The sequence below is a fragment of the Ambystoma mexicanum genome, chromosome 4q (genome assembly GCF_040938575.1).
Source record: "Ambystoma mexicanum isolate Mex_15411 chromosome 4q, UKY_AmexF1_1, whole genome shotgun sequence".
Lineage (NCBI taxonomy): Eukaryota > Metazoa > Chordata > Amphibia > Caudata > Ambystomatidae > Ambystoma > Ambystoma mexicanum.
In genome coordinates, this window is record NC_090928.1 from 1,104,648,846 (window position 1) to 1,104,673,103 (window position 24,258).

At 46.0% G+C, this 24,258-nt stretch overlaps 1 protein-coding gene across 2 annotated transcripts in view; it reads left to right on the plus strand.

Annotated features, from left to right (window-relative positions):
• LOC138468214 (xanthine dehydrogenase/oxidase-like) overlaps positions 1-24,258 on the plus strand; it is a 1,072,878-nt gene that overhangs the window by 122,454 nt on the left and 926,166 nt on the right. For both annotated transcript variants that reach the window (XM_069608673.1, XM_069608674.1), the window contains exons 3-5: positions 7,113-7,209; positions 13,406-13,514; positions 24,024-24,150. In XM_069608673.1, the coding sequence (XP_069464774.1) occupies positions 7,113-7,209; positions 13,406-13,514; positions 24,024-24,150 (333 nt within the window). The remainder of the gene's footprint in view (positions 1-7,112; positions 7,210-13,405; positions 13,515-24,023; positions 24,151-24,258) is intronic.

Genomic DNA, 24,258 nt, shown 5'->3' on the forward strand with positions numbered 1-24,258 from the left:
TTGCCATATATTGCATGGATATTCGGCCTGGCCCTCGGCAAGGGCAAATCTCTACTCAGATTTACTTATCGGGGTATGTGGCCGAAGCTCTAGGTTTAAATGGGAAAACAAATTCTGTTTACTCTGCAGCCTGGAGTGCTAGACGGGATTGCAGCAAACTTGCGCGAGGAGCATTAGCAAGGACCTGAAAGGATAATTTTGCAAATCTGTCCTGTGTTTTATTTTTTTTAAAGTGTCGAAACGGAATAGTGATATACATTTTCTGCCGTGGGCAGTGGGCCTGGCTTTCGGCAAGGACAAATGTCTACTCTGATTTGCTTATTGGGGTATGCAGCATTGGCGAAGCCCATGTCCCATGGATTGTGGAGACTGGCCATGCAAGCCATGAGCACTGGCCATTGGTTACATTATGAGGGTATAGTGGACACTTAACTAGGAAGCTGGGTAGGTGCAGTGGATAACAGGGGTGGTTTGGTGGGGTTGGAGACATGGTTGAGCCCTAGGCAATTGAACAATGACTTGCATCCCCAGCATGTGCTGCTGATAACGACACATATACATATGTGTTGTAAAAAATATGTTTGTTAAAGGAGGTTTACATAAATGTTTAAAGAGGAATTATTAATAACTTATATATAGTGATGTAACATTATGAAACATTTTCACTTATAAAAACCTATTCATTTTACAGAAAACTCTTTGTTAAAAGGCTGTTACGGTTAAGATGTAGCCCACCCTTGGGACTCCTGTGTCCCAGCAGTTAGCTTGTGGCCTCCCACCTTGGCATCCATTGGCACTTCCCTCCTGGGCTCCCATGAGCACTTGTCCATCTGTACTGCCCCTTTTATTTATGCACTTCTCTCACTGTACAATGCATATGTGCATTTATAGGAGGACTATGTGCAATTGTTTGGTATAAGTATGGGAAATGCTGATGCAAAAGATTTGTAGAACATTAAGTGGCAGTTGGTGGGTGGACGTTTAATATGTTGACAGGCTATATGTAGAGTTTTTAAGTGATTGTTGGATATATGTGTGAATGGTTTAAAGCAGGCAATGAGGTTGTGCTACAAACATAACAGTAAAAAGAGAAAAACGGCTGTATTGTGTGATGGTGTGAATGTACAATCTGGGTTTTCTAATAAGGCTTAGGCTAGACAGGGGAATACAGAAACTGTGGATAGTCGAAAAGGGCAATGGATTATGGTGATTTTTGTATACTAGAGAGAAGAACTGCCGACAGAAAATGTGTGGTTTTTTTCTTTTTGTCTAGTATACAATTGTCCATTATTTCTATTAGCATAGTAGAACATGCTGATGGAAATGTTGGAGAATCTTATTGAATCTCACTACTTTACTGAAAAATGTAAAGAAGATGGAGTCTATAAACTTATTTCTTTCTTTTAATGTTTTTAACTGTGAAAGGTGGTTCCTAAAGAAACCTATTTAATGTTATTTATTATAACATTTTCTTTGCAGGAGATGCCAGCAAGTAAGTAGGGAAACAAGGGAAGGGTACCAATCACAGATATGGAAGGGCAGGTGGACAGGGGAAGATGTTGCACGTGTGTTAAATCTAGTGTGGGGCAGTGTTTTTCATGCTCCTTGATTACAGCTTCAAAAGCACTTCAAAATTGCTCCCCTTGCAGAGTGCTGTGTTGCAGTATATACAGAGTACTGTTGTCTTCGAAAGATATGGATCAACAGCCTCTTTTACAAGGTAGCTGGTGGGATGCTGTGTCCCACAGAAGTAGGCTGTTTGGTTACAGTATTGGTTGAGGAAGTTGAGGTGGAGGAAGACAGCCTACTACTTCCTAGGAATGGAACAGCCTTTCTGAGAGCATTGCAGTGGTTGGATTTGGTGTGTCTGCATTTGGAGGTGGCCCTGTAGAAGTACTGCCCAGGTTGTCCGCAACCGAGTACTACGTTTCACTCAGTGCATTTCACTTTGGTAGCTTTAGCGTTTGGTACATTCGCAACAGTGGTAAATAACTGCCACAGTCATGAATCTCTCTGGGTGCTACAGATAGGCACTTCCTCTACCTCATCTTCCTGGTCCACTTCATTGTCTTTTGAAGCATTGGACTTCTTTCGTTGTGTAGGTCCTCCAGCTGGTGGTGGTGGAAGTTCTTGGGGTGGAGGGATAGCTAATGCCATTTTTAGATGACTAGCAGTTCTGCTAATATTCTTCAAATTAAGTGCTTTGTGCTAGACTGTTATTGGATAATGAGTAACAATAGGTGTAGGAGCTGTGCAAGGGTACATTTTGAGCTTCAAAGTTCCTAGATGAGCTGAAAAATGCAGTTCCGAACTGTTACTGAAGCACGGACCAGTTCACAAAGTGAGGATATGTTCGCAAATATGTCACCATGCCGTGCGTGCGCACATGGTCACGCGACACTGTGCAGAAAGTCTGCAATGATGTCAGACATTTGTGAACGTCGACAAACATAAAAACAGTGGAAAAAGTGTATAGAAGTGTCTAAAATGATGCAAGAAGGTGGGGAATGGCAGAGTTGTAAGGTGAAACTTTCTAAATTGTACTGAAATATTGCGATATTGGGGTAAGTATGATATTAGTAAATTGTAGCAATCTAGGGTGCTCTGGTAAAAACACATGAACATCACTGAAAATCTTTGTTAAAGGAACGTTATGATTAAGTTGCACTAATAAAAACCTATGAAATTCAATAAAAACGTTGGTAAAGGGACATTATGCTTACAAGTAAAACCAAAAAACTACAGAAATTCGCCAGTTATGGTAAGTTAAGCAACCACAACTCACGCCACCACAGTGCACTGCTAAGACAAACACCCAGTACATGAAAGATGACATCACAAATGTCATTGATGACATAACTGATGACATCACATATCTGGTCCATTTGCTTCTTGTTCACTGACATTTCTAGGCTAGTTTTTCCTTTTACTGACAAGGAGAATTTTAAAAATTGAGAAGGTGCTATATATATATATATAAAGATTAACCTTCTTATATTTTCTTAAAGTACTTTCTATAGAGTTTGATTTGACCTCATAGTACACATGCACATACATGGGGCAATAAGCAGACCTCAAACACACAATTAATTTGTGCACATGATAATCAATTCTAATGTTATTGCCATTTTTGGTGCTGTTGTTTCTTTCTTCCTTACTTTAGTTTCCCTGTATGTGGCTCTAATTTGTATGCATTCTGGGTTTTTATATGTATTTTTTGTTTTTTGTACTAACACAAGTGTTTCGTAAGTTTTAAATTCTTAGCTACTTATTCCATGTTTAACATTATGCTAAACTTTGATAAGGTAGCATTTATTATTTATCGGAAATTACCAGATTACAAATATTGTACTTCTTTGGTACACGCTGGAGCCATTGCCTATGTGTATGTATGATTAGGTTCCTGTATTAACAACAACACTCAAATATATATTTTTGTTTCAGATGAGAACATTCTTTAATACATCAAGTAGTTTATGATAGATCTCCCCATCACCCCTAACATCTTATTACCAACATTATAAACACTACCCCTTGTAGGGACTGTTCATCAAAATTATTTTAATGTTTGATGTCATCACTGACATTTGCCATGTCATCATTGATCGTGGTATCCTGCTGGGTGCCTAGTCAAAGCCTGTATCTCTGGCCCCATCCTGGCTTGGTTTGCACTTTTCTCGCGGATCGTCATCAAACCCTCTCAGTTCCCCCTTTCCGCTCTGCAGTAGATAACCTCTCCTGTGGTGTCCCCCAAGGGTCTGCTATCTGTCTGGTATTTTTCAATGTCTACATTCAACCACTAACCAAATTCATCTTCTCCCATGGCTTTCTCTGCTATTCATATGCAGACGATACGCACATCCTGGTCCATCGTGACCTGTCCATCCCTGAGTTGGCTGCTAGGTTGCGGGTGTGCCTTGAGGCTGTGGGAGAATAAATGCAGAACAACTGGTTCAAGTTGAATGGGGACAAGACTGAGGTGCTGGTAGTAGGTCCTCCCATGGCTTCCTCTCTCTGGACCCCTGATTTCTGGCCTTCTTCTCTTGGCCCTTTTCCTAAAACTCTCACTACTGTTAAAGAAGATCTTGGAGTGAAACTCTCTTCCTCCATGTCTATGGATCCCCAGGTCAGCACCGTTTCACAACAGGGTAATTTTCAACTCAAACTCTTACATTGGATTCTGCCATTAATTCCTGTCCACGTTCACGCACATCTAGTGTCTGCTCTTGTCTCTTCCTCTATCGACTATTGCAATTTTCTCTTTATGGCTCAATCTGCTTATATCCTGGAGCGTCTTCAGGTTCTTCAAAATTCTGCTGCACGGTTAGCCACAGCTACTCCTTGGTGCTGCATTATCTCTCTGATTTTGACCCAACTCCACTGGCTCCCTGTGATCAAGTGCATCCATTTCAAGTCCTTATGCTTTGTTCACTGTGCCATCTATGGATGCAGTGCAGAATACCTACAGGCTAAATTCCGGCCCTACGTTCCCAGATGGGCCTTATGCCCGGCCGATGCCTGTCTGCTGCTTGTCCCTGCAGTGAAATATTGCCGCATTTTTGGCCGGGCCTCTTTCCTTAGCAGCGGCCAGCCTCTGGAATGCTCTACCCCGTTCTCTCAGAGCTACCACCAACCATCTTGCTTTCCATAAAGCTTTTAAGACTTTGCTTTTTTAGTTGGTGTTTTGTCATCCCCTGGCTACATTAGGTCCAAGATGTCCTTGGGCGAACACGGCACTATACAAATGCCTGTCAAACCAAATCAAATCTTTCATGTACTGGATGTTTGTTTTAGCTGTGTATGGTGGTGGCGCGAATTATGGTTGCTTAGCTTACCATTACTCGTGAATTTCTGTTGTTTTTGGTTTTACTTGTAACCATAACGTACCTGTAACAAAGATTTTTTATTGATTGTCATATATTTTTATTAGTGCAACTTAACCATAACGTCCCTTTAACAATGTTTTTTCATTGAATATATATATATATATTTTGGTCCAGGGGTAGCAAGGGAGTTTGCAGGTGTCACAGCTGAAACCCCTTGTGACCCCCAAATGACGTCCATGTACCCTTTCCCTCTTGGGCTGCTCCATTCCTCCAGAGTCTTCTCTTGCCTAACTCGCTCTTTATCTTTAAGGGAGCAAGTCCTTGCCCCTTGTCTTTGCTCTCTTCTTACTCATACTCACTCATCTCTGCTGTCTCTCTTGCCTTCAGCCTCAACCTGGTCTAACTTCTACCCCACTCTCACCCCTCCCCATCTCCCTTCTTTACTTTCTCCCAGGATCTCTACATTCATATACCCCTCTTTCCTACTGCACAACACCTGCTCCCGTCACCCACCTCTGAAGTGGTATTGGGGAATACCCAATCCCTCTGCAGCATGTCGTCGTTTATTACTGACCAAATCGACTCTCATTACCCCCAACGTTCACTTCTTGCTATCACAGAAATCTGGATCTACCCTCATGCCTCTGCAAAATAGGCGCTCTCCACCCAGCCTTTACTACCTACTCTCACTCACCCTGACCAGGAACGGACTGGGCATAAAATTGTCCAGTGCACCAATGAAAAGGTTGCCCCCCACAATTGCAAATGGCAATTCACCCAAGGGAAAGGTTTTTGTGAAAATGTGTTGCAAATTGTGCATTTTAAAGAATATTTATTCAGTAACACTGGTCAAAACTATTTGACACATGGTGAAGTAACTTATCAAACTGACCCACATAGACCAAAAAAGTGTCCCACTTTGACCCCAAAAATGGGCCCACACTAGCATTTTGCGTTTTTGGTTCGGACTTTGCCCTATCGCCCTATAGACCAGACCAAGCCTGACCCGACCTGTTAGGAAGAGTGGTAGAGTGGGTAAACAGGGAACGTGACACATCTTTTTCCCAGCGTTTGGTTAGTTCACATGGGACGACCAAAATAATAATGGTGCCTTCTACTACTGTTTCACCACTTTCCAGAAGCCGCAGACTTGAAACACTGTATCTATGCAACAGCAATGCTTGTTGTGAGTCCCACTGATCTTTGAGCATGCCTCTTGAAAAGTGTTGTAGGAACTGTTCACAGTAGCAATGAACACAGAAAGGATTTATCTTATAGGGACAGCATCCCTTTTCAGTTTTGGAGATTTGGGTCCAGCTATGGCAAAGCTTTGTGGGGAGGAGGTGCCTTTTCATCGCCTTCAAGGGATCGATCAGGTCAAGCATATCACTGGTATGCTCTGAGGGTCTTTTGGGATGAGAAGGGACTGGATTCCTAAGGCTGGCTTGCGGTGAAGCAATATGGCTGTCCCATCCCATATTTTGGAGGCCAAGATAAGGTAACTAGAGAAACTCCTCATACTACCCAGGGACCAACATCCAATGGCTTGAGGAGGCACCTGAACCCCTGAATCACCTTCCTGATGGTCACCAGAGTCATGCACAGGACATCACTACAGGTCTCATACTTACTGCTGGGGACTGCACAGCATCAGTATCCTGCTCATCCAATCAAAATCCTGTACATCTCTCTCACTATTTTCTATCAGAGACTGAATACTGGTTGCTCCAGTAGATGGTTTATGGTACCTCTGGTTCATGAACGGTGAAACGAGTTTACTTCTAACTCTACAGTGGACCCTCCCAGGTAGGATCAGGCTTAAGAATTCTTCATGGGGGCTTCTGAGCCTGAATAAATTACCAGTAACTTTCATCAACACCTTATTTACCTTTCATATGATGTAAAGTAAATGTTCATAATACCTCCGAGCGGGCAATTTTGTGTTATGCTTTTTTCAGGTCTTCCGAACATGAGAGCACACACTGAAGTGTGAATCCAGCCTCAGATTGTTTAAATCTTGACATTTATCCCAGATTGTATCATTTACAAAATGTCCCAGGTATGTGCTTACTCTCTTGGAAGTTCTGGAGAGCTTGTTTGTTTGTGATTGTGGTCGCATGGCTTTCTTCCAAAATGTGTTGCCATAATTACATAATGCTTTGATTAAGCATTAAAGGTTCTATGGGTAAATCTGAATTATAGTTTTAGAAATAATGTGAATTTTCATGACAGTTTTCCTGGTCAATATTTTCCAGCACCTATCTTCCTTAAAAACTCTTTTCCCAGTGGGCTTACCAGGAACTAAGCTGGGCTGCCACGAAGGTGGATGTGGAGCGTGCACGGTCATGCTGTCTCGGTTCGACCGAATCCAGCGAAGAATTATGTATCCTTTCCATTATGTACATCCTCTGCTCACCAATCATAAGACATTTCACCTCATCTGTCTTAGAAGAAGATCATATGGATGTGTAATAGACCATAATTACTAAGACCAGTCAAAAAGATAACACCTTTCCTCCTTGCAAGGATTGGGCAGAGGTGCACACCTAGTATGCATTTAGTAAATTTATATTTTAGAAAATATTATTAAGTCTTTAGGTGCGGGGGAGGAACTGGGGTCTTGGCACAAAACTCCTACACTAAATAACAAAGGGAAAGAAGATTCAGCCTTGGAATCCTCCCGTCTCCTGCACACTTTTGATTGTTTGGGGAAAACCCAATACTGTTCTTTAGACACAAAACAAAGTATATATATATTGATAACAAAAGTTAGGCAAACAGAGTAATTCAAAAAGCAGGAGTATTTTATCAAAATAATGTGATTCAAAAAAGAATTTTGTTTACAAAAGAAGAAACAATGTGGCATCAATAATCAACATCAAAGAATTAAAGGATGATGGAGTCTGATAAAATCGGCGACGCGTTTCGAAGATGTTTTCCTCTTCTTCTGGCCAAAAACGGACTGTTTAAGTAAAGGGAAAACAATAGTTCACAATCATGTGATTCAAGAATTGAATTTTTACAAACATAGAAAAGGCTCTTCTGCATGCTGAACATATAAAACACACTATTACATTTGTTTGGCTTACTTTTCTTACATTGTCTGTTACCAAAGTGTATACATTCCTTATTAGAGGAAGGAGTTCATGAAATTCCACTACTCAAATGCTCCATGGCCATAGTAATTGTTGAACATTAATGCGTACTCTCATAGGTGGTCCCCATCTAAATAAGTTGACTGTGATTCGTCCAGTGTATTTTCCCCTAGCAGTAATAAGTATTCAGAGTCTAATGAAGAATCTAATAAAGAATTGTCGTGATATAAATAATTACCTTCAAGGATCTTCTTTCCCTTCGACCTTTCCTCCTTGCCCCAGAGTACTTTGTGATCATCTCAATCCACGAAGAAGCCAAGATCAAAGCCTGCCTGAGACAAACAATCGTGTATGTTGAGAACCCAGGGCTACCCATTTCACTCATCACTGTTTAATTTGTGCAACAAACTGGATCACGTAGTCACAAGCATCACTCTCGTTTAGATGGATGCACGTGCAGGGAAAAGTACAAAAATTAGTCATTGGCACTATTTCCTTCCAGCAGCCCCTACTAACACCTGTCTTGCAGAGAATGTGTGCTCTTGGGCAAACTTCCCAAAGGGGTCCATAAATTACTCAGACCCATTCAGGAAGAGTGCCCTGGCATGAGCATACCTTGTGCCGGTCAACATGCCCAATGCCGATCGAGGTGGTATAGGAATATTTCCACAAAGAGTGCCCAGATGTTCTGCACCTGCACAAACCAGACATAAGCTATATGCTTTAAATGATGCATTAAATGATGCCTGGGTGAATCGCATGATGCATGAGACTACCCTGTGCAGGATAGGGCTGTAGAGCGGTGAAATGATCAATGGCGACATCAGAAATGAGGTGGATCATCAGAGGAATGAACTGTGGTAGAATCATTGAAACGGGGGACAGTAGTGCTGTCTGGCCAGGATGTGTCCATTCAGCCATTATTATATTACGCCAATGGGAAAGACTCCTTATCAGTATTTAGTATCGCAATATAGTGGTGAGAATTCCCACTCTAGAGCATGCATTGTAAGAGCAAACCTCCAGCGACTACCCATGGTCCGCGCGACCACTGTCATACACCTCATCCATTAAACCCCTTTGAACATAGCATCTCTTTAGTCTGTTTTCTTCTCTTTCATACGCCTGCTTACCCTTCCTTCTCAACCACCCCCCCTTTCCATTTCCATCAACAGACCCTGCTCTGCTTTAATCCTCAATCGACAATGTATGCACGAGTTTGAGGCGATAAGACCACTACATGGATGATGCGCGCAGTATAAAAGACTTGTAACATAACATAATATCATAATATAACATAACATATGGCCCAGATCTCCCCAATCTATTCATAGACATCCTCCAAACTAAGCGGCTGAATCCCACTGTGATCGCTGCCTCCTGAAACTGTAAAAAGACCTGGCAAAATGTACACTTCATAGACCACTATCATCACTAAATTCTGATACTGAAATAGGGACAATGGTTCCTTTTTCACAGGCTTCAGAACACAAGGCCTGGAATTATATGACGTTATTAACCCGTTCCACGGGCTACACCGGGGGATAACGGCCCGGCAGCCTGAGTTAACGGCCCAAGCAAAGCAAGGTTGGTATTATTAAAAAAAAAAGCAAAAGGGTGGGTGTCTAGAATATGGCAATGCAGGCGGGGGAGGTAGCCAATGGGTTCCATGAAACACAGGCTGAGCTTGGAAGTATCAGCCCGCAAACCAAGGAATCTGATTGGCTGCACCCCCCACACCCCGGGTTCTAATAGTACATCCTGACCAGACATGCTTTTCCACTGCTATAAAGAAAACCTCAATTGTACACAGCCAGAATGAAGGGTTATCGCTGCAGCATTCCACACCCTCCCCAACACTGTTTGCACTACCCCACATTCACAAAAATCCAGGGCAGTATTGGCACTTGTTAGGCGGAAACCTGTGCAAGGCGGAAACCTGTGCAGTTCTCTCTGGGACCACTGCAAAAGATTTAGGACTACAGGCGTTGGCGGTGAACCCACTTGGTAGCAGTCTGTACCACACAGATTCACTTGGTAGCTGTGGATGAGCAGCCAGACTTCTCTCAAGAAAAGTTGAGCAGTACGTGGAGTATACAAAATAGGGCAATTCTTCACAGCAAGATAAGCAAACACGCAACAAGGCTTAGTGTAAAGATATTAAGGTATTTATTTATAACAAAATGTCTATGAAAAACACTATGGCAAATCACGGCAAACAAATCAAACACAATTACTCTACGGAGTAGATGATCAATCGCCCTAGCAATATCGACAACTCTAGGTTCTACTGGTACCACTTATTTTCAGACAGAGGTGTATACCTCAACCTAGATGACACTCGAATATTAGTTAGGAAGGGAGAGAAAAAGATAAGCAGGTTACGAAATCAACACAGTTCGCTCCTATCGGATAAAATGCAAGGCAGGAAGGCAAGAATCACAATAGATCGTAAAGTTCAGAGGCCAGGCCCACTCGGAGAGAGGCAAGGCGCGATGTCCCAAAAAGTCTCTAGTGGAGATGCATTCAAGTCTGTATTGCAGATTGTTATCGGTGGATTGAACCAGTTCAGAACAAGGAATGATAAAAGCTTGTAGGCGACCCAACGGAACGGAGAGGATTAAGACACCTCACTCGAACCGATCGAAAGGGAAGCCAGGCGGACACGGTACCTTGTTGAGGAGGGCAGCTCCGGCGGGGGCAGTTGTTCCTTGTGGTGGATGCACGTCGGGTCTTTGCCAAGAGTAGAGATGATCTTGTCGTCGAAGAAAATGAAGTCTGGTGCACCACCAGGGAAGAGACCAGCTGCGGAGTGCTCCGTCACAAGGCACCACCTTTTGGTCGCGGTTCAGGGGTAGTGGCTATCCGGTTGCCGAGGTGCTTCTGCACGGGCAATTCGATCACTGCGCCATGAGGCGAATAAAAAGCAAAGGGGACTGGTTGTTCCCACCAGTCAGGGGAAGAGACTCTCCGGCAGGGAGATCTCCTCTGTCGTCGGGAAGTGGTGAGTCGGGTCCGCAGGGCTCCACCGGAGGTGTCATCGTGCAGGTCGGCTCAGCGTTACCCTCGTCGGATTCTTAGGTCCTGTGGCGACTTCTGAAGATCCAGTCCCAAAAGCCCAGCTTTTTTGCAGAAAACCCCCATTCATTCAGCCTAGCTGTCAATCAACACATGCTAAGTGGTGAGCGGGAACGCTCACCACTTGGGCCAATCACTCCAGAGTGCGACCTGAGTTGGCAAGGCAACTCGGTCCAGGGTGCCTAAACCCCCTCCCACGCCCCTGAGGTAACCCAGACAGAATGGCACCACTTTGGAGGGTCGCTGTACAGAGGCCCGCCAAAAGTGGAACAAAGGGCTCAACCTTTGGTTTAGGAGTCACAGAGACGAACATAGACGCCATTTTTCAAACCGCATTCTGGCAGAAGATACCATCCGATAAACTTATTTACGATAAGTAGATTGGTGGTACGTTAGAGATTAACGAGAAAAAAAGGAGTAATCTCCAACAATGGGACGAATCCCATAGGGTTATGCTCGGGGTCGAACATAACAAGTAGTTTCCACTGCCACCAGCCAAAACTCGACGAGGGGGGACGGGACAGTGCCCCCTCGAGTAACAGGTCTAGGAGTAATCAAATTACCCCTACTAGTACGTCCACAATAAGATGGCTTGTACTAGTCCTGTTAGTAAATTTAGGTCTAGTAAAGCCAATGGTGACTTTACATGCCCGGGGAGACAGTAGTCAGTCCCCGGGTATGGAGTCTATGGTGGGGGTCCGCTAGGACGCCCCAGTGTTACGGCACGTAGGGTGCTGTGTAACACACATAGAAAAACATATGAGACCCTATGGAGTAAAAGACCCCATAGCCCATCGAACACATTGACATTTCAAAGGAAGCACACACACATACATGTCCAAGAGTGGGAGAAAAGAGTCACTCTTGGCAGGACGGGAAAAAACAAACTCCAGAAATCCAGCAAAGCTGCTGGGGGACTCACTAGGTTAGGAAATTCAGCCTAAACAGAGAATTCTGCCTAACACTACTTGATCTGGATGAAGTTCTCTGTGGGTCACCATAGAGACTCTGGCCATTTTCACAGTCCAGCCATTCACATATGGCCATGCATTGTGCATACTCATAGAGAGGAAACATGGAAATCAATTAGGATAGAATGCAGAGGATGGCATGCATTCCTCCATGCCAGTTTGCAGAAAATGAAAGGCAAATTGGGGTGATGTCGCCTACTATGAGGGTGGGGCTTGGGACGGAGCGAAAATAAGAGTACAGATCTCTGTCTCCTGTTGGTGGTGAGTGTCATGCAAGCCCAGGAATGCGAGAGCAATCAAACGTGGGAGGGAGAAAGGTTGTGGGGGGCCGAAAAGAGCAGCCAGGCCTACATCATGGGGGAAAGGGAAGAACAAATTATGTAAATGGGGAGTGTGACCTTGTAGTGTGACCTTGTAGTGAGAGGAGAAAAGGTCTGAAGGGCAATGAAAATGGGGCATTGGCCGTGGGGTTTATTTAGAAAAAGGGTGAAAATATGAGTAGGACAAAAAGATGAGAGGTGCGGTCTACTGACAGGTTTGTACGACAGCAGAAGTAAGGCAAAAACACAAAAAGGAGTTTTGGATGAACACATGAGAGAAGAAGAAGGATATAAGGTGTGGGGTAGCGAAGGGTTGGATGAGTAGCTGACACTGTGGATGCATGACGATTGCTCGTTCTACGTGGCGGATCGTCCTTAATTTGACTGTCAGGGATTTAGGCAAATCAGTTGTGCCCCTGGCTCTCCCTCAGACAGACCAACATGGTACATCTGTGGGGCATAGCTCTGCCAGGAGCATTTAGCTGTTTGGTGACACTGGCCAAAAAGACAGAAAGAAGATCCTAACTCCCAGGTGATTTATCAGCAGGTAAGCAGGACGTCTCTGTCATCCTGTTGCACATTTCACACCCAGAGACTTGCTTTCACAAACAATTGTACAAAGACACGCTGATGTACACACCTAGCAAAGTCTCGGGCAGACTTGGTACAGTTTCCAGATGATGTTCACTGTGGGCCATTGTAGAGGCTCTGCCTATTCCACAGTCCAGCCGTTCACATATGTTCATTCACTACACACACTCATTAAGAGGTAAGGAGGAAATGAAATAGGGCAGGCTACAGAGGGTGTCTTACCTGAGTGGGAGGTCTCAGAAAATCCACGCACGCTGCACAGCTGTGCGGGGAATGGGGGCGATGCTCCCTGCCACGAGCGTGACTGTAGTCAACTCAGGTACATTCAAAAAACTACACTGAGGATTTGTGCCACAAAGGGGTGCAACATATTTATGTATGTATGTATTTATTTATTTATTTATTTACTGCAACTTGAAGAAAGAGTACGTAAGAAAAAAAAGAATGAAACAACTTCTCAAATGAAAAACACCTAGTGGAAATGATGAATTAGCTCTGTTACCTGGCCTTAATCCCAGTACCAGCCACTATTCTGCGAACGCTTGCTTGGCGCCAGTCTGCTCCCTGCACCATGTCGCAGTCACCACCGTGGAAGGCATTGGAAGCACAAAGACAAGGCTGCATCCGGTCCAGGTACTTTGTTGTTTTCTGTGACTGTCCGCCGCCTCTTCAGTAGAATCCCATTAATTTGAATAAACTCCTAGAGCGATTGCTCTTCAACGGCAGCACCATGGGAAGATTCTACGCCACGAGAATTTATAGTCTCTGTATAGTTAATGGGAGGGAGAGGACATGCATTAACCTTTAATACACACAGGCTTTGCCAGTGATTAATTTAGTTACTTTTTTTGCCACAAAGATTCGTATTCTTACCGCTGTTTTCCATCGACTTGAATATTGCTCTTCTCTTGTGGGCATTGCTGCTCATGTGTTCGTTCCCTTGAACTCGATTTTTTAATTTGATATTTGTTTGCTATTCCGAATTCCGCTCCATCCTGCAATTTATTTGGCTCAAGCCATAGCACTCTTTTTCTGCTTGTCTCCATTTCACTTGCTTTGACTTTGTGTTGTTTTTAAGTGTTTTCATGGTCCTATTCTTTGTGTCTCTTTGCTGTACATACTCTTCCATCCTCCTTGCGTGCATTTTCTACATTGTTTCTATTTCTGCACAGACCTCTTCTGCCCAGTCCTGGTTTTGCCCTTTGAATCTACTTGCTCCCAGTGGGGGGCACTGTTGTACACACAGCAAGATGGCCACGTCTTGAAAATGCTCCAACGACGGAACCAAAATATTCTTTAACCTATCCTCTGATCCTCCACGTTACGTCCCTAAAACGGCATGCCAACTCCCTTGATAGCCGGAGAGATGAGAAATATTATCCCTTTGGTTGAACAAAACCGGCGGGCTTGGCAAAACACTGCAGCGAGGACTTGGGGCTTGACCGCAAGGTGGAAAGAAACGGATGAGCATGGAAAGCGTCTGCAAGGTGTTATCCAACCTCCATCCGAAGTCCTCCGAGAGCGAGCCCCGTTCGCCCTGCAATCCCCAATAGCACATCCCTGAAGCAGCACAGCAACAATCCTAAACGACGGAAGACATGAACTAGCGGGTTACCGGAACTACAGAGCCACAGAGCTTGGTACAATACTGGTGCCTGACCACAAGGAGTAGCGGATCAGCCAATAGAAGGACTGCGGGTCGACGTGCGACTTGGGGCTGGAGACGATGGAGTGAGAGCCCAGTTCTGGTGGCTTAACCCCACACCAGTCAAGATGCTCCTCCTATGGGCCACTGTCGTTAATAAACAAATATAATAAGATACTGGATAAACTAGTAGCAGACAGACTCCAACCTTTGATCCCATCACTGATTCGTAATGATCAGACTGGGTTTATACCTGGCCGTCCACACAACATAATTTAGGAAGGCTATTTCCACTATTACTCAATATAGATCCACAAGTCCCATCCGTGGTAGTCTCTCTTGATACAGAGAAGATGCTCGGTCGAATGGCCTTTTCTTCATGAGGTGCTGAGGAGATCCAGATTGGGGATTCAATCCATGGAATGGATATGTTTACTGTATAACTTAAATAAATATATAGACCTGACTAACAAATTACAATCTGGGAGAATAACGCCCACAACGGGAAACCAGACTAGGTCCCTGCGGTGACCTCTGCTATTCAGGCTGGCAATAGAGCCATCTGCCTGTTATATTAGAGAGTAGCACAGCCACAGGGGGATGAAGCTATATTCATTGATTTATATCACTATCTGCAGATGACATGCTGCTATATATAAATCATCCACAGCGAAACCTACATCCAGCTATGGATGACATTCAAAGATATGGGGGACTGTTAGGACTGCACAGTATTTGGGAAAAGTCAGAATTGCTAACTCTAACACTGAGTACCAAGCGAGAGGAGATGCATGTGAACATTAGGTGGAAGGAGGATACAATTAAATATTTAGGGATAGTTTTGTCCACGAGCCCTAAACCCTATAACAAGATAACTATAGTAAGGTAATAAGCTGCCTAGAAGCTAGGGTAGAGATATGGGCAAATCTGCCACTACCCCAAGTGGCAAGGATGGCACTAGTAAAAGTGGTCTTTGTCCCTGAGTTGATGTATATCTTAAACAATGTTCCACTTATACCCAGGAACAGGGAGGTCAGTCTGTTAACTTGACAGAAGTATCGCCATTTTAGATGCTACGGTCTAACAACCGATGAACAGACCAGAATGCAGGGCTTGGTGTGGAGCTGTGACTTTGTTAGTTCAGCTCCAAAACAAATCCCTTTTCCTGTTCCCCAGGAGAGAAGCCGGGATCAGAGGTACTCATAGTGTGCAGATAAGCACCGATTGTATCCAGCTTCAGGGCCTGGACGTGATGGGAATGGAATGTTAGTTGGTAAAAGAGCAGGAAGAGATCCACTCTTTGAAGGACAAATTCGTTACAAAAGGGTATGAGGCTCAGTGATGCCCAAAAGGTAGGCGAAGATTTAGAAGACTACTGCCCTCACCCCTGGGCAGTCACCCCATATGAATTACACTTAGACACAGAATTTAAGCAAACAAATCCTCACTATTCACACTTGAGAGCAGTGCCCTGGTCATATCATTCCTGGGCACCTGGGGTTGGGAGGATATAAGGGGGAGCCATGTCTGGGATGTCTTGTGATTCGGGACAGGAGGAGCAGAGGTGATGCCAATAAATTTAGTACAAGGTCAGAGGTGCAGCTTGTGTGCGCCATGGCATCTCGGTTAATGAGGAAGCCTATTGTACCATCAAAAGCAGGGTTGGCCTTGCCAAGGTACTTTGATCATTTCTGGAACAGAAGGGTACACATTGTGATGTCCCTGCAGTGTGCAGAGCATGCGTGAGCCTCGTTCCCGGCCACACATGCGCAGAGAAATAAACGGCGCCCGTGCGGCAGTTCCCGCCGGGACGCGGACCAGGCAACAACGCGTCCCGCATCGTCCTTGCATGTGTGTCCGGTGTGCGTGCGTGCATGCAGGATTGAGTGCGGGTCCTTACCCCAACCATCTGGGGTGAGGATACAACAACTGGCGACGAGGAGGAGCGCCACGATTACGCTCGCCCCGACACGCACCGAACGTCGGATCAGCGGTGCTGCGTATCGTGGCATGACACGGACCCAGCACGAACGCCACGATTGAGCAACAGTAGCGGCCTGCACAGGTGCTCATGCGCTGTTGCGCTTCCGCCACACGGCAACATTTTGGAACCCTGGTCGTTCCCACCCACCTGGGGACGACCCTCTACTTTGACACAGAAAGGAGTGGCCAAGACACGGCGTTGGAGCCCCACATATCAGGTTTGCGGCCTCTGTGACACCTAGAGGGGCCTGTGCGACCGACAGCGATGGGGAAGCGGAGACTGCACGTGGCATAATGGGGCCACAACAAGGGGCTCTGTTACCGATGCAGGAGTTTGACGTGTCGGGACCCCCATCCAAACTGGGGCCAAGATGGTTGCTCTGGATTAAAAGACTTGAAATGTACTTTGCAGCGACCGGTATCACCGATGATGCCGCGAAAAGGGCAACTTTGCTGTATTCGGCAGGGCTGGACGTCATTCGCATTTTTGAGGCGTGCAATCTACAGGTAATCACATATGCTACGGTCAAGACGGCTTTGGAAAACCACTTCATACCTCAGTCGAATATGGACTATGAGAGATCGCTGTTCTGTGTGGAGAAGCAAAAAGATGAAGAACCTCTTGATCAGTTTTGTGCCAGGTTGAGAATGATGGCCACGGCATGCCGCTGGGACAATGATGAGTCTATGATACGGAACCAGGTAATACAGGGCTGTTGCTCGAGCAAGCTAAGGAGACAAGTATTGCGAGAACCGGGATGGACGCTGGCGCAAATACTAGACAGTGGCAGGACATTTGAACTGGCGGAGGCGTGAGGTGCAAGGATGGACGCAGCCAGGCGCCCAGGAATGGTGGACGAGGCGTATGCCATTAGCAGACGGGGGGACACAAAAGAAAAGTGGGGCCAGAAAAAGCTAGAAACTCGCAATCCCCCAGGGTCGGAGTCCATATGTTAATACTGCGGTTATGACCTGCCACACTCGGAGGAATGCCCGGCCAATTCAAGATTGTGTGGTCGGTGCGATAAACCAGGACACTATGCCCGTATGTGCCGTGCCCCAGCCCCCGTATCTGAACAGAGAGGCCCAGCAAGAAGTCGCGGCGGCGGATCCAGAAGACTACAAAGCATTGCCGCTCTCGAACAGGAAATACAAAGGCTGCAGCTAGCTGAGGAAGAGGAGGAAGAGGATGAAGAAGTATTCTTCATATCTAACTTAGCGTCAGGAACCAGGAAGAAGAGGCAACCCAAATGCATGGTGGACATACAAGGGGTGCCGACACAGGTTCTAATTGACACTGTAGCCTCTGTATGTGTATTGGCCAAAGAACAGTACCAAAAGCTTCCGGGACCTCCTGCGCTAGACAGCTCCGCGGCGAAAATATTCACGTTCGTAGGCGACACCCCGATACCCGTTAAGGGCGTGTTCGTCACGCCGGTCACCAAGGGTGACAAAGCAATCAAAGCACGTTTTTTTGTCACGGACATCAGTCTTCATTCTTTACTCAGCTGCGCAGCATCTGAGGCTCTTGGATTGGTGCATTTCGCACTGGAGGTGCATCAAATAGACGTCGAGTGCCTGCTGGACAAATATGCTGACATTTTCAAAGGAGTAGGGAAACTGAAGGCGCCCCCGATAAGGCTGCACATCGACGACACCATCAGACCGACCGCTCTGAAACACAGACGAATTCCGTTCCATCTCAGGGAAAAAGTAGAAGAAGAGCTGCGGTCGCTTGTTAATATGGATATCATTGAGAGGGTGGAAGGGCCCACACCCTGGGTTTCACTGATAGTAGTTGCCCCCAAACCTAAGCAGCCAGGAGCAGTGAGGAAATGCGTAGACATGCGCCTCCCCAATGCGGCGATTAAGAGGGAGAGACATATAACACCAACCCTCGACGACATTGTAAGTGAGCTTCAAGGGGCACGTGTATTCTCCAAGCTAGACCTACGAGCGGGATACCACCAGCTGGAGCTCCACCCGGACTCAAGATTCATTACAACTTTCACAACACACGAGGGCCTGTACCAATTCAAACGTTTGAGTTTCGGGATATCTTCTGCGGCTGAAGTGTTCCAGAACACAATTAGAGGAGCACTGGCGGGGCTGACAGGTGTCCTAAACATGAGTGATGACATTTTAGTATTTGCAAACTCAGAAGCAGAGCACCTAAAACGTCTGGAAAGTACTCTAAGGAGATTGAAAGACCTGGGACTCACGTTACATCGCCAAAAGTGCGAGTTCTTCAAGGACCGGATCGGGTTTTTCGGCTTCATCTTTCAGGCCGCAGGAATATCACCAGATCCGGATAAAGTCAGAGACATTCGGGAAGCGGCGGCACCACAGTCCCCTACGGAAGTGAGGAGCTTCTTAGGGATGGTGACGTACTGTGGGCGTTTCATAAAAGGACTGGCGTCGATGGCGGAACCTCTTAGGGCACTAACAAAAAATGAGGTGGCGTGGAAATGGGAGTCACGAGAACAAGAAGCATTCCAGGCCCTAAAGAACGCCTTGTCGGATGGTGACACCATGGCATATTTTAACCCAGCGGTGGAGTCAGAGGTAGTGGTGGATGCGAGCCCAGTCGGGGTCGGGGCAGTGCTATTACAACCCGATGAGCGTGGAGATATGAGACCGATTGCCTACGCGAGCAAAGCACTATCCAGCACAGAGAGGAGATACTCCCAGATAGAAAGGGAAGCCCTGGCCATCCTATAGGGATGTCGCCATTTTCGCCTGTACATTTTGGGCAAACCGGTAGTGGTGGTCACCGACCACAAGCCCCTGCTGCCAATACTCGCGGGTGCATCATCAAAACCCCCACCCCGCATTGAGAGATGGATGCTGGCCTTAATGGAGTACGGGGTGAAGTTGGTATACCGACCCGGGACCAATAACCCCGTGGACTATCTGTCAAGGTATCCCAACAAAGTGAGTGCAGAAGGTGACGGCAGTGAAATGGAGTGCAACGGCCTACTCTGCCAGATAGTGGAAGGTGCGCTTCCCAAGGCACTGTCAAGACTGGCGATCGCCACGGAGTCATGCACAGATGAGGTCTTCGACATCATCAAGGCTGCGGTGAGAAGCGGAGATTGGAGGGAAGTCCTGCGCAATAATTCACGACACCAGGTGGAGGCCCAGAAAGATCTACAGGCACTCTGGAGGGTGAGAGAGGAGTTATTGATCTCCGATGATGGGCTGTTACTCAGGGGCCGACAGATCGTCATCCCGCGGGAGCTCAGGCTGAGGGTACTGGAGCTGGCGCACATTGGCCACCAGGGGGTCGTGAAGACAAAGGCGAGGTTGAGGCCGAAAGTATGGTTTCCAGGACTGGAAGAAAGGGTGGAGCGTTATGTAAAGAGATGTCTGGTCTGCCAAGCTGCCACGCCAGGGGACAAAGCACCACCAATCAGCTCGATGGAGCGCAGCACAAAGCCGTGGGGTACGGTACACATGGACTTTGGCGCAACGGGGCGGGGAATGTATTTTCTGGTGGCAATGGATCAATGGTCGAGGTACCCGGAGGTGGAGGTGGTCGAGTCGACGGCTACCGAGTACACCACGGCGGCGTTGGACAGAATGTTCGCAAAGCATGGGTTTCCCGACATCGTGTTCTCAGACAACGGACCACCTTTTACCGGTCGCCAATTTGCCCAGTATCTGAGTGAGAGGGGGATTAAACATCGGAGAGTGTCCCCGCTATGGCCGCGGGCAAATGGTGAGGCCGAAAGAATGATGCGTACGCTCAATAAGGTGATGCGAATCTCAGCCAGCAAGGGAGAACCCCTCAAAAAGAGAATTGTGGAGTTCCTTCGAGTGTACCGCACAACCCCTCATCAGTCCACCGGGGTTGCCCCAGCCGAGGCACTCTTCGGGCGCTGCCCGAGAGGGATGATACCGGAAGTGGACAACCGAAGACCCAGAGTTATAGACGACGAGAAAGTCTGAGAGGAAAGGGCGGAACGCAACAAAAAGGAGAGCGAACAGAGAGGTTTGCAAGAATAGGAGGTACAGGTCGGAGACTCCGTGCTCGTCAAGAATTGGCCCCCGGAAGGGAAAATGTCCTTGCCATTCGAACCACGACCGTGGAAAGTGACCCATGTGAAAGGCACTATGGTGACTGCAGCCAGTGAAAGCAGCACTGTCACCCGCAATAGATCGTTCTTCAAGAAAGTGGACATCGCGCCTGAAGCTCGGACATCAGATGAGTCCTCAATGCGGGCATCAAGCCCAGAGATCCAGGAGAGCGAGCCTTCGAGAGATCCGGACCCTACCTGTGGTGCTGACTGTCTCGTGCCCACGGTCGTGCCAAGATATCCAGTTCGAGGGGGAAGGAGGCTTCCGGATCACTTCAGAGACTATGTTATGGACTCGGGTGATTGATTGAGGCAGTCCCGAAGCCTACACTGGGTGGGCAATGTTTTTGTATTACTGTTACGTTTGATCACGTGAGTACAATTTTGTTCGTACTACACTGCTGTTTGGTGTTACAAAAAAAAGAAGGGATGTGACGTCCCCGCAGAGTGCAGCGCATGCGTGAGCCTCGTTCCCGGCCGCGCATGCGCAGAGCAATAAACGGCGCCCGTGCGGCAGTTCCCGCCGGGACGCGGACCAGGCAACAACGCGTCCCGCATCGTCCTTGCATGTGTGTCCGGTGTGTGTGCGTGCATGCAGGAGTGAGTGCGGGTCCTTACCCCGACCATGTGGGGTGAGGATACAACACACATCATGTGATGTCCCAAATTTACAAACCTATTGATAAGAACCCACCAATCATATAAGTGGGTTTGATAGTGATGATGCAGGGGACCACGTGTCCAGGGGACAGAGGTAACATAGATGTGACCAATTGGTCAAGGGACTATAGGGGCTGATTAGCATGTTCTATAGGCGGTAGACAATGAGAGTGGTGGAATTATGTTGTACTCATTATTATGCATAGTATTGTTAATTTGCAGTTTTTCTGCTATGTAAGGTGTAACGTCTTGAGATAAGACGAACTCCGTCTCTATTTGGTTCTACCGAACCACCTGAGTCCATTTTTGCATGTAATTAACCTTGTTTTCCCTTGCAAAGAGGTGCAGTGATTATTTTGGTCGTTTGAATTGTTTTTATTCTATGGTTTTTGGACATTCATCCTCTCACTATCCAGACCTATATGTGTATTACTTGGCTGCACATGCACAATATGTTACTTAGTGGTTTAACGAGCAGCACGAATATCCGATGTGAGGACAGAAACAGAAACAGCAGTAATGCACCCAGCAAATGTAAAATCTATACTTTGAGGTAGGAAGGCTATGAACAAACAAGCAATAAAGACAGCACACAACCTGTAATTGCATTGCTCCTCTTACTGTCTCACCACTACGACCACTTTGTAACCTGGTCAATTGCACTTATATCTACTGTCTTGTATAACTCTGAAAATGTTTTGTAACCTATTGAAACTCGCTCTAAGTCTCTGGTGCCCAGTTACCTTTGGGTTCGGCGCGCGGTACAAATAAAGAAACTAAACTAAACTGTAATGTAATGCTTGAGATAAAATGGATCAAGTGGTTGGACTGAACAGGCTATATACTCCTCGGACTTCTCTATCTACGAGGCAGATGGGATAGACGTGACACAGGAAAATATATTCCGATTACACCTTAAACACTTAGGTGTTCACACGCTGCTGGACCTATATGTAGAGGGGCAGCTCATTTTGCTAGAACAACTAAAAGAGAGAGGAATGGTAAATGGATATCAAATTTGTTGAAAGAACATATACAGAACACACCTACCACCTCTACCATGTCCCCTATAGCCCTATATATCACAAACCCCACCAGATACAACAAGATGGTAACCAATATATAGATGACGATGGTATGGTGCAGGACGAGGCGAGAAGAAATGGCAGAACACCCTTAGAGAGCCCATTTCAGGTAACCAATGGAGACAGATATGCCTGCAAACCAGGATCATAACACTGTATAGTCGCTTCCGACTCACTCATCATAAATACCCACACCAGACATATTACACTCAAAGCAAACTATGTACATATTATGTGAACACACACTGAACAAGTGCTAGGTGCCATAAAGAAGATGCAATCCTGGTATGGGAATGCCCACAGGTGCAAAGGTTTTGGCATCAGATCATTGAAACTACGAATGAAATGACTACAGATAAAGTCCCAGTATCACCAAGAATGTGGTTTTGCGGCATATTTAACGAGGAGGATGCATATTTATTTACTTTATTTTATTGTTTATTTGTACAGCGCTTATACACAAGTGAAGTGCTTCAAAGCGCTTCAAGGCGGGAAGGGAGCAAGGGAACACAGTATTCATTCTTAGGCCTTGAAGTTTCCAAACGATCTAACAAAAAAGTAACTAGCGTACTAGGCCTGACGGCATTCCTCCTAGCACAAGTGCATGAAGTGTTTCAGGCGCAACCAAACTAGGGAGGGGAGACAAAGGGGGGAAAAGACAGAACTTACTAGCCCTAGCAGGTATGGGGCATGCAAGTGTACAGACGGACGTGCGAGGGAATGGTCATTCCTGAGCATGGCATCTATAACGGCCAGAACCCTAGTGGCCAGGGCGCGGTTCAGGACTGCTACTCCCACACTGGTATCCTGGCACCATACTTTATGATAGTACGAAACACATGAGATTCAATACATTAACATGTTACCGGCACGTAGCAGGCCTAAAGACATATGGACCACACTAAGATACTATATATACCGAAAGGCAGATTTGAGGGAGGGCAATGGCTCGGGCGCAGAGCCAGATGTCGAACCCTAAGATGCCTGCTGAGAAAAGATACATATGGTGACTGGTGTACAACACATATCTTAGACTACGGATGGGTCTAACCCTTACTTCGTAGAAACCGGAGGGTCAACAATGACACTAATACGAGGTGGTGTCTTTCCTTTGGTGCTCCAGTAGATGAATGGTCTATTGGTTATTCATTTGAATTAAATGTCTGTTTTCTCATGAGACCCCACCTCGTATTAGTACAACATAGATATACATATTACCTGGATAGGGTGGGGGGGATGGTTGAGAGTGATAAAAATCGGGAATAATTGTACTCCGGATGGGCAGTGGGAGATATTGGTTTGTACTGTTTATGAATATGTTACAAATAAAGTGTTAAAAAAGAAGGAAAATCAACTCTTCTTGCCCCTACACTTTGGAATGCTCTACCCTTGAGTCTTCATTCTACTCTTGCCTCCTTTCATTCTTCGCTTAAAAAGCTCACCTTCTTTTGTCTTCTCAATTGTTTGTTTGAACATTCGTGAAGGTTGTTCCTTGTTTTACTCCGACTTCGTTAAATTCTCTACAGCTCTAAAGTGTACACGCTGTATGCATCCAAATAAATAAATAAATAGTACATCCAAATCAATCAATAAACTAATAGATGTCCATAGCCTATGGGTGTGGTTGGGTAGTAAGCTTATGACTGAAATTAATAGGCAATAATTATTTCAACCATTTTCCCCCTCACAGGAGAGAATCGCAAAGAGCCATGGTTCCCAGTGTGGATTTTGTACCCCAGGGTTTGTCATGTCCATGTATACCCTACTGCGTAACTCCCCAGAGCCCACCATGGAGGAGATAGAGAACGCGTTCCAAGGTAAAGACGTACTCCCTCTTGAGAACAGCCATATTTGAAACACTGATTGGAGACTAAGGGCCAGAAAAAATCATAATTATAGTTTGCTAGACTATTAAAAGGGTTCAA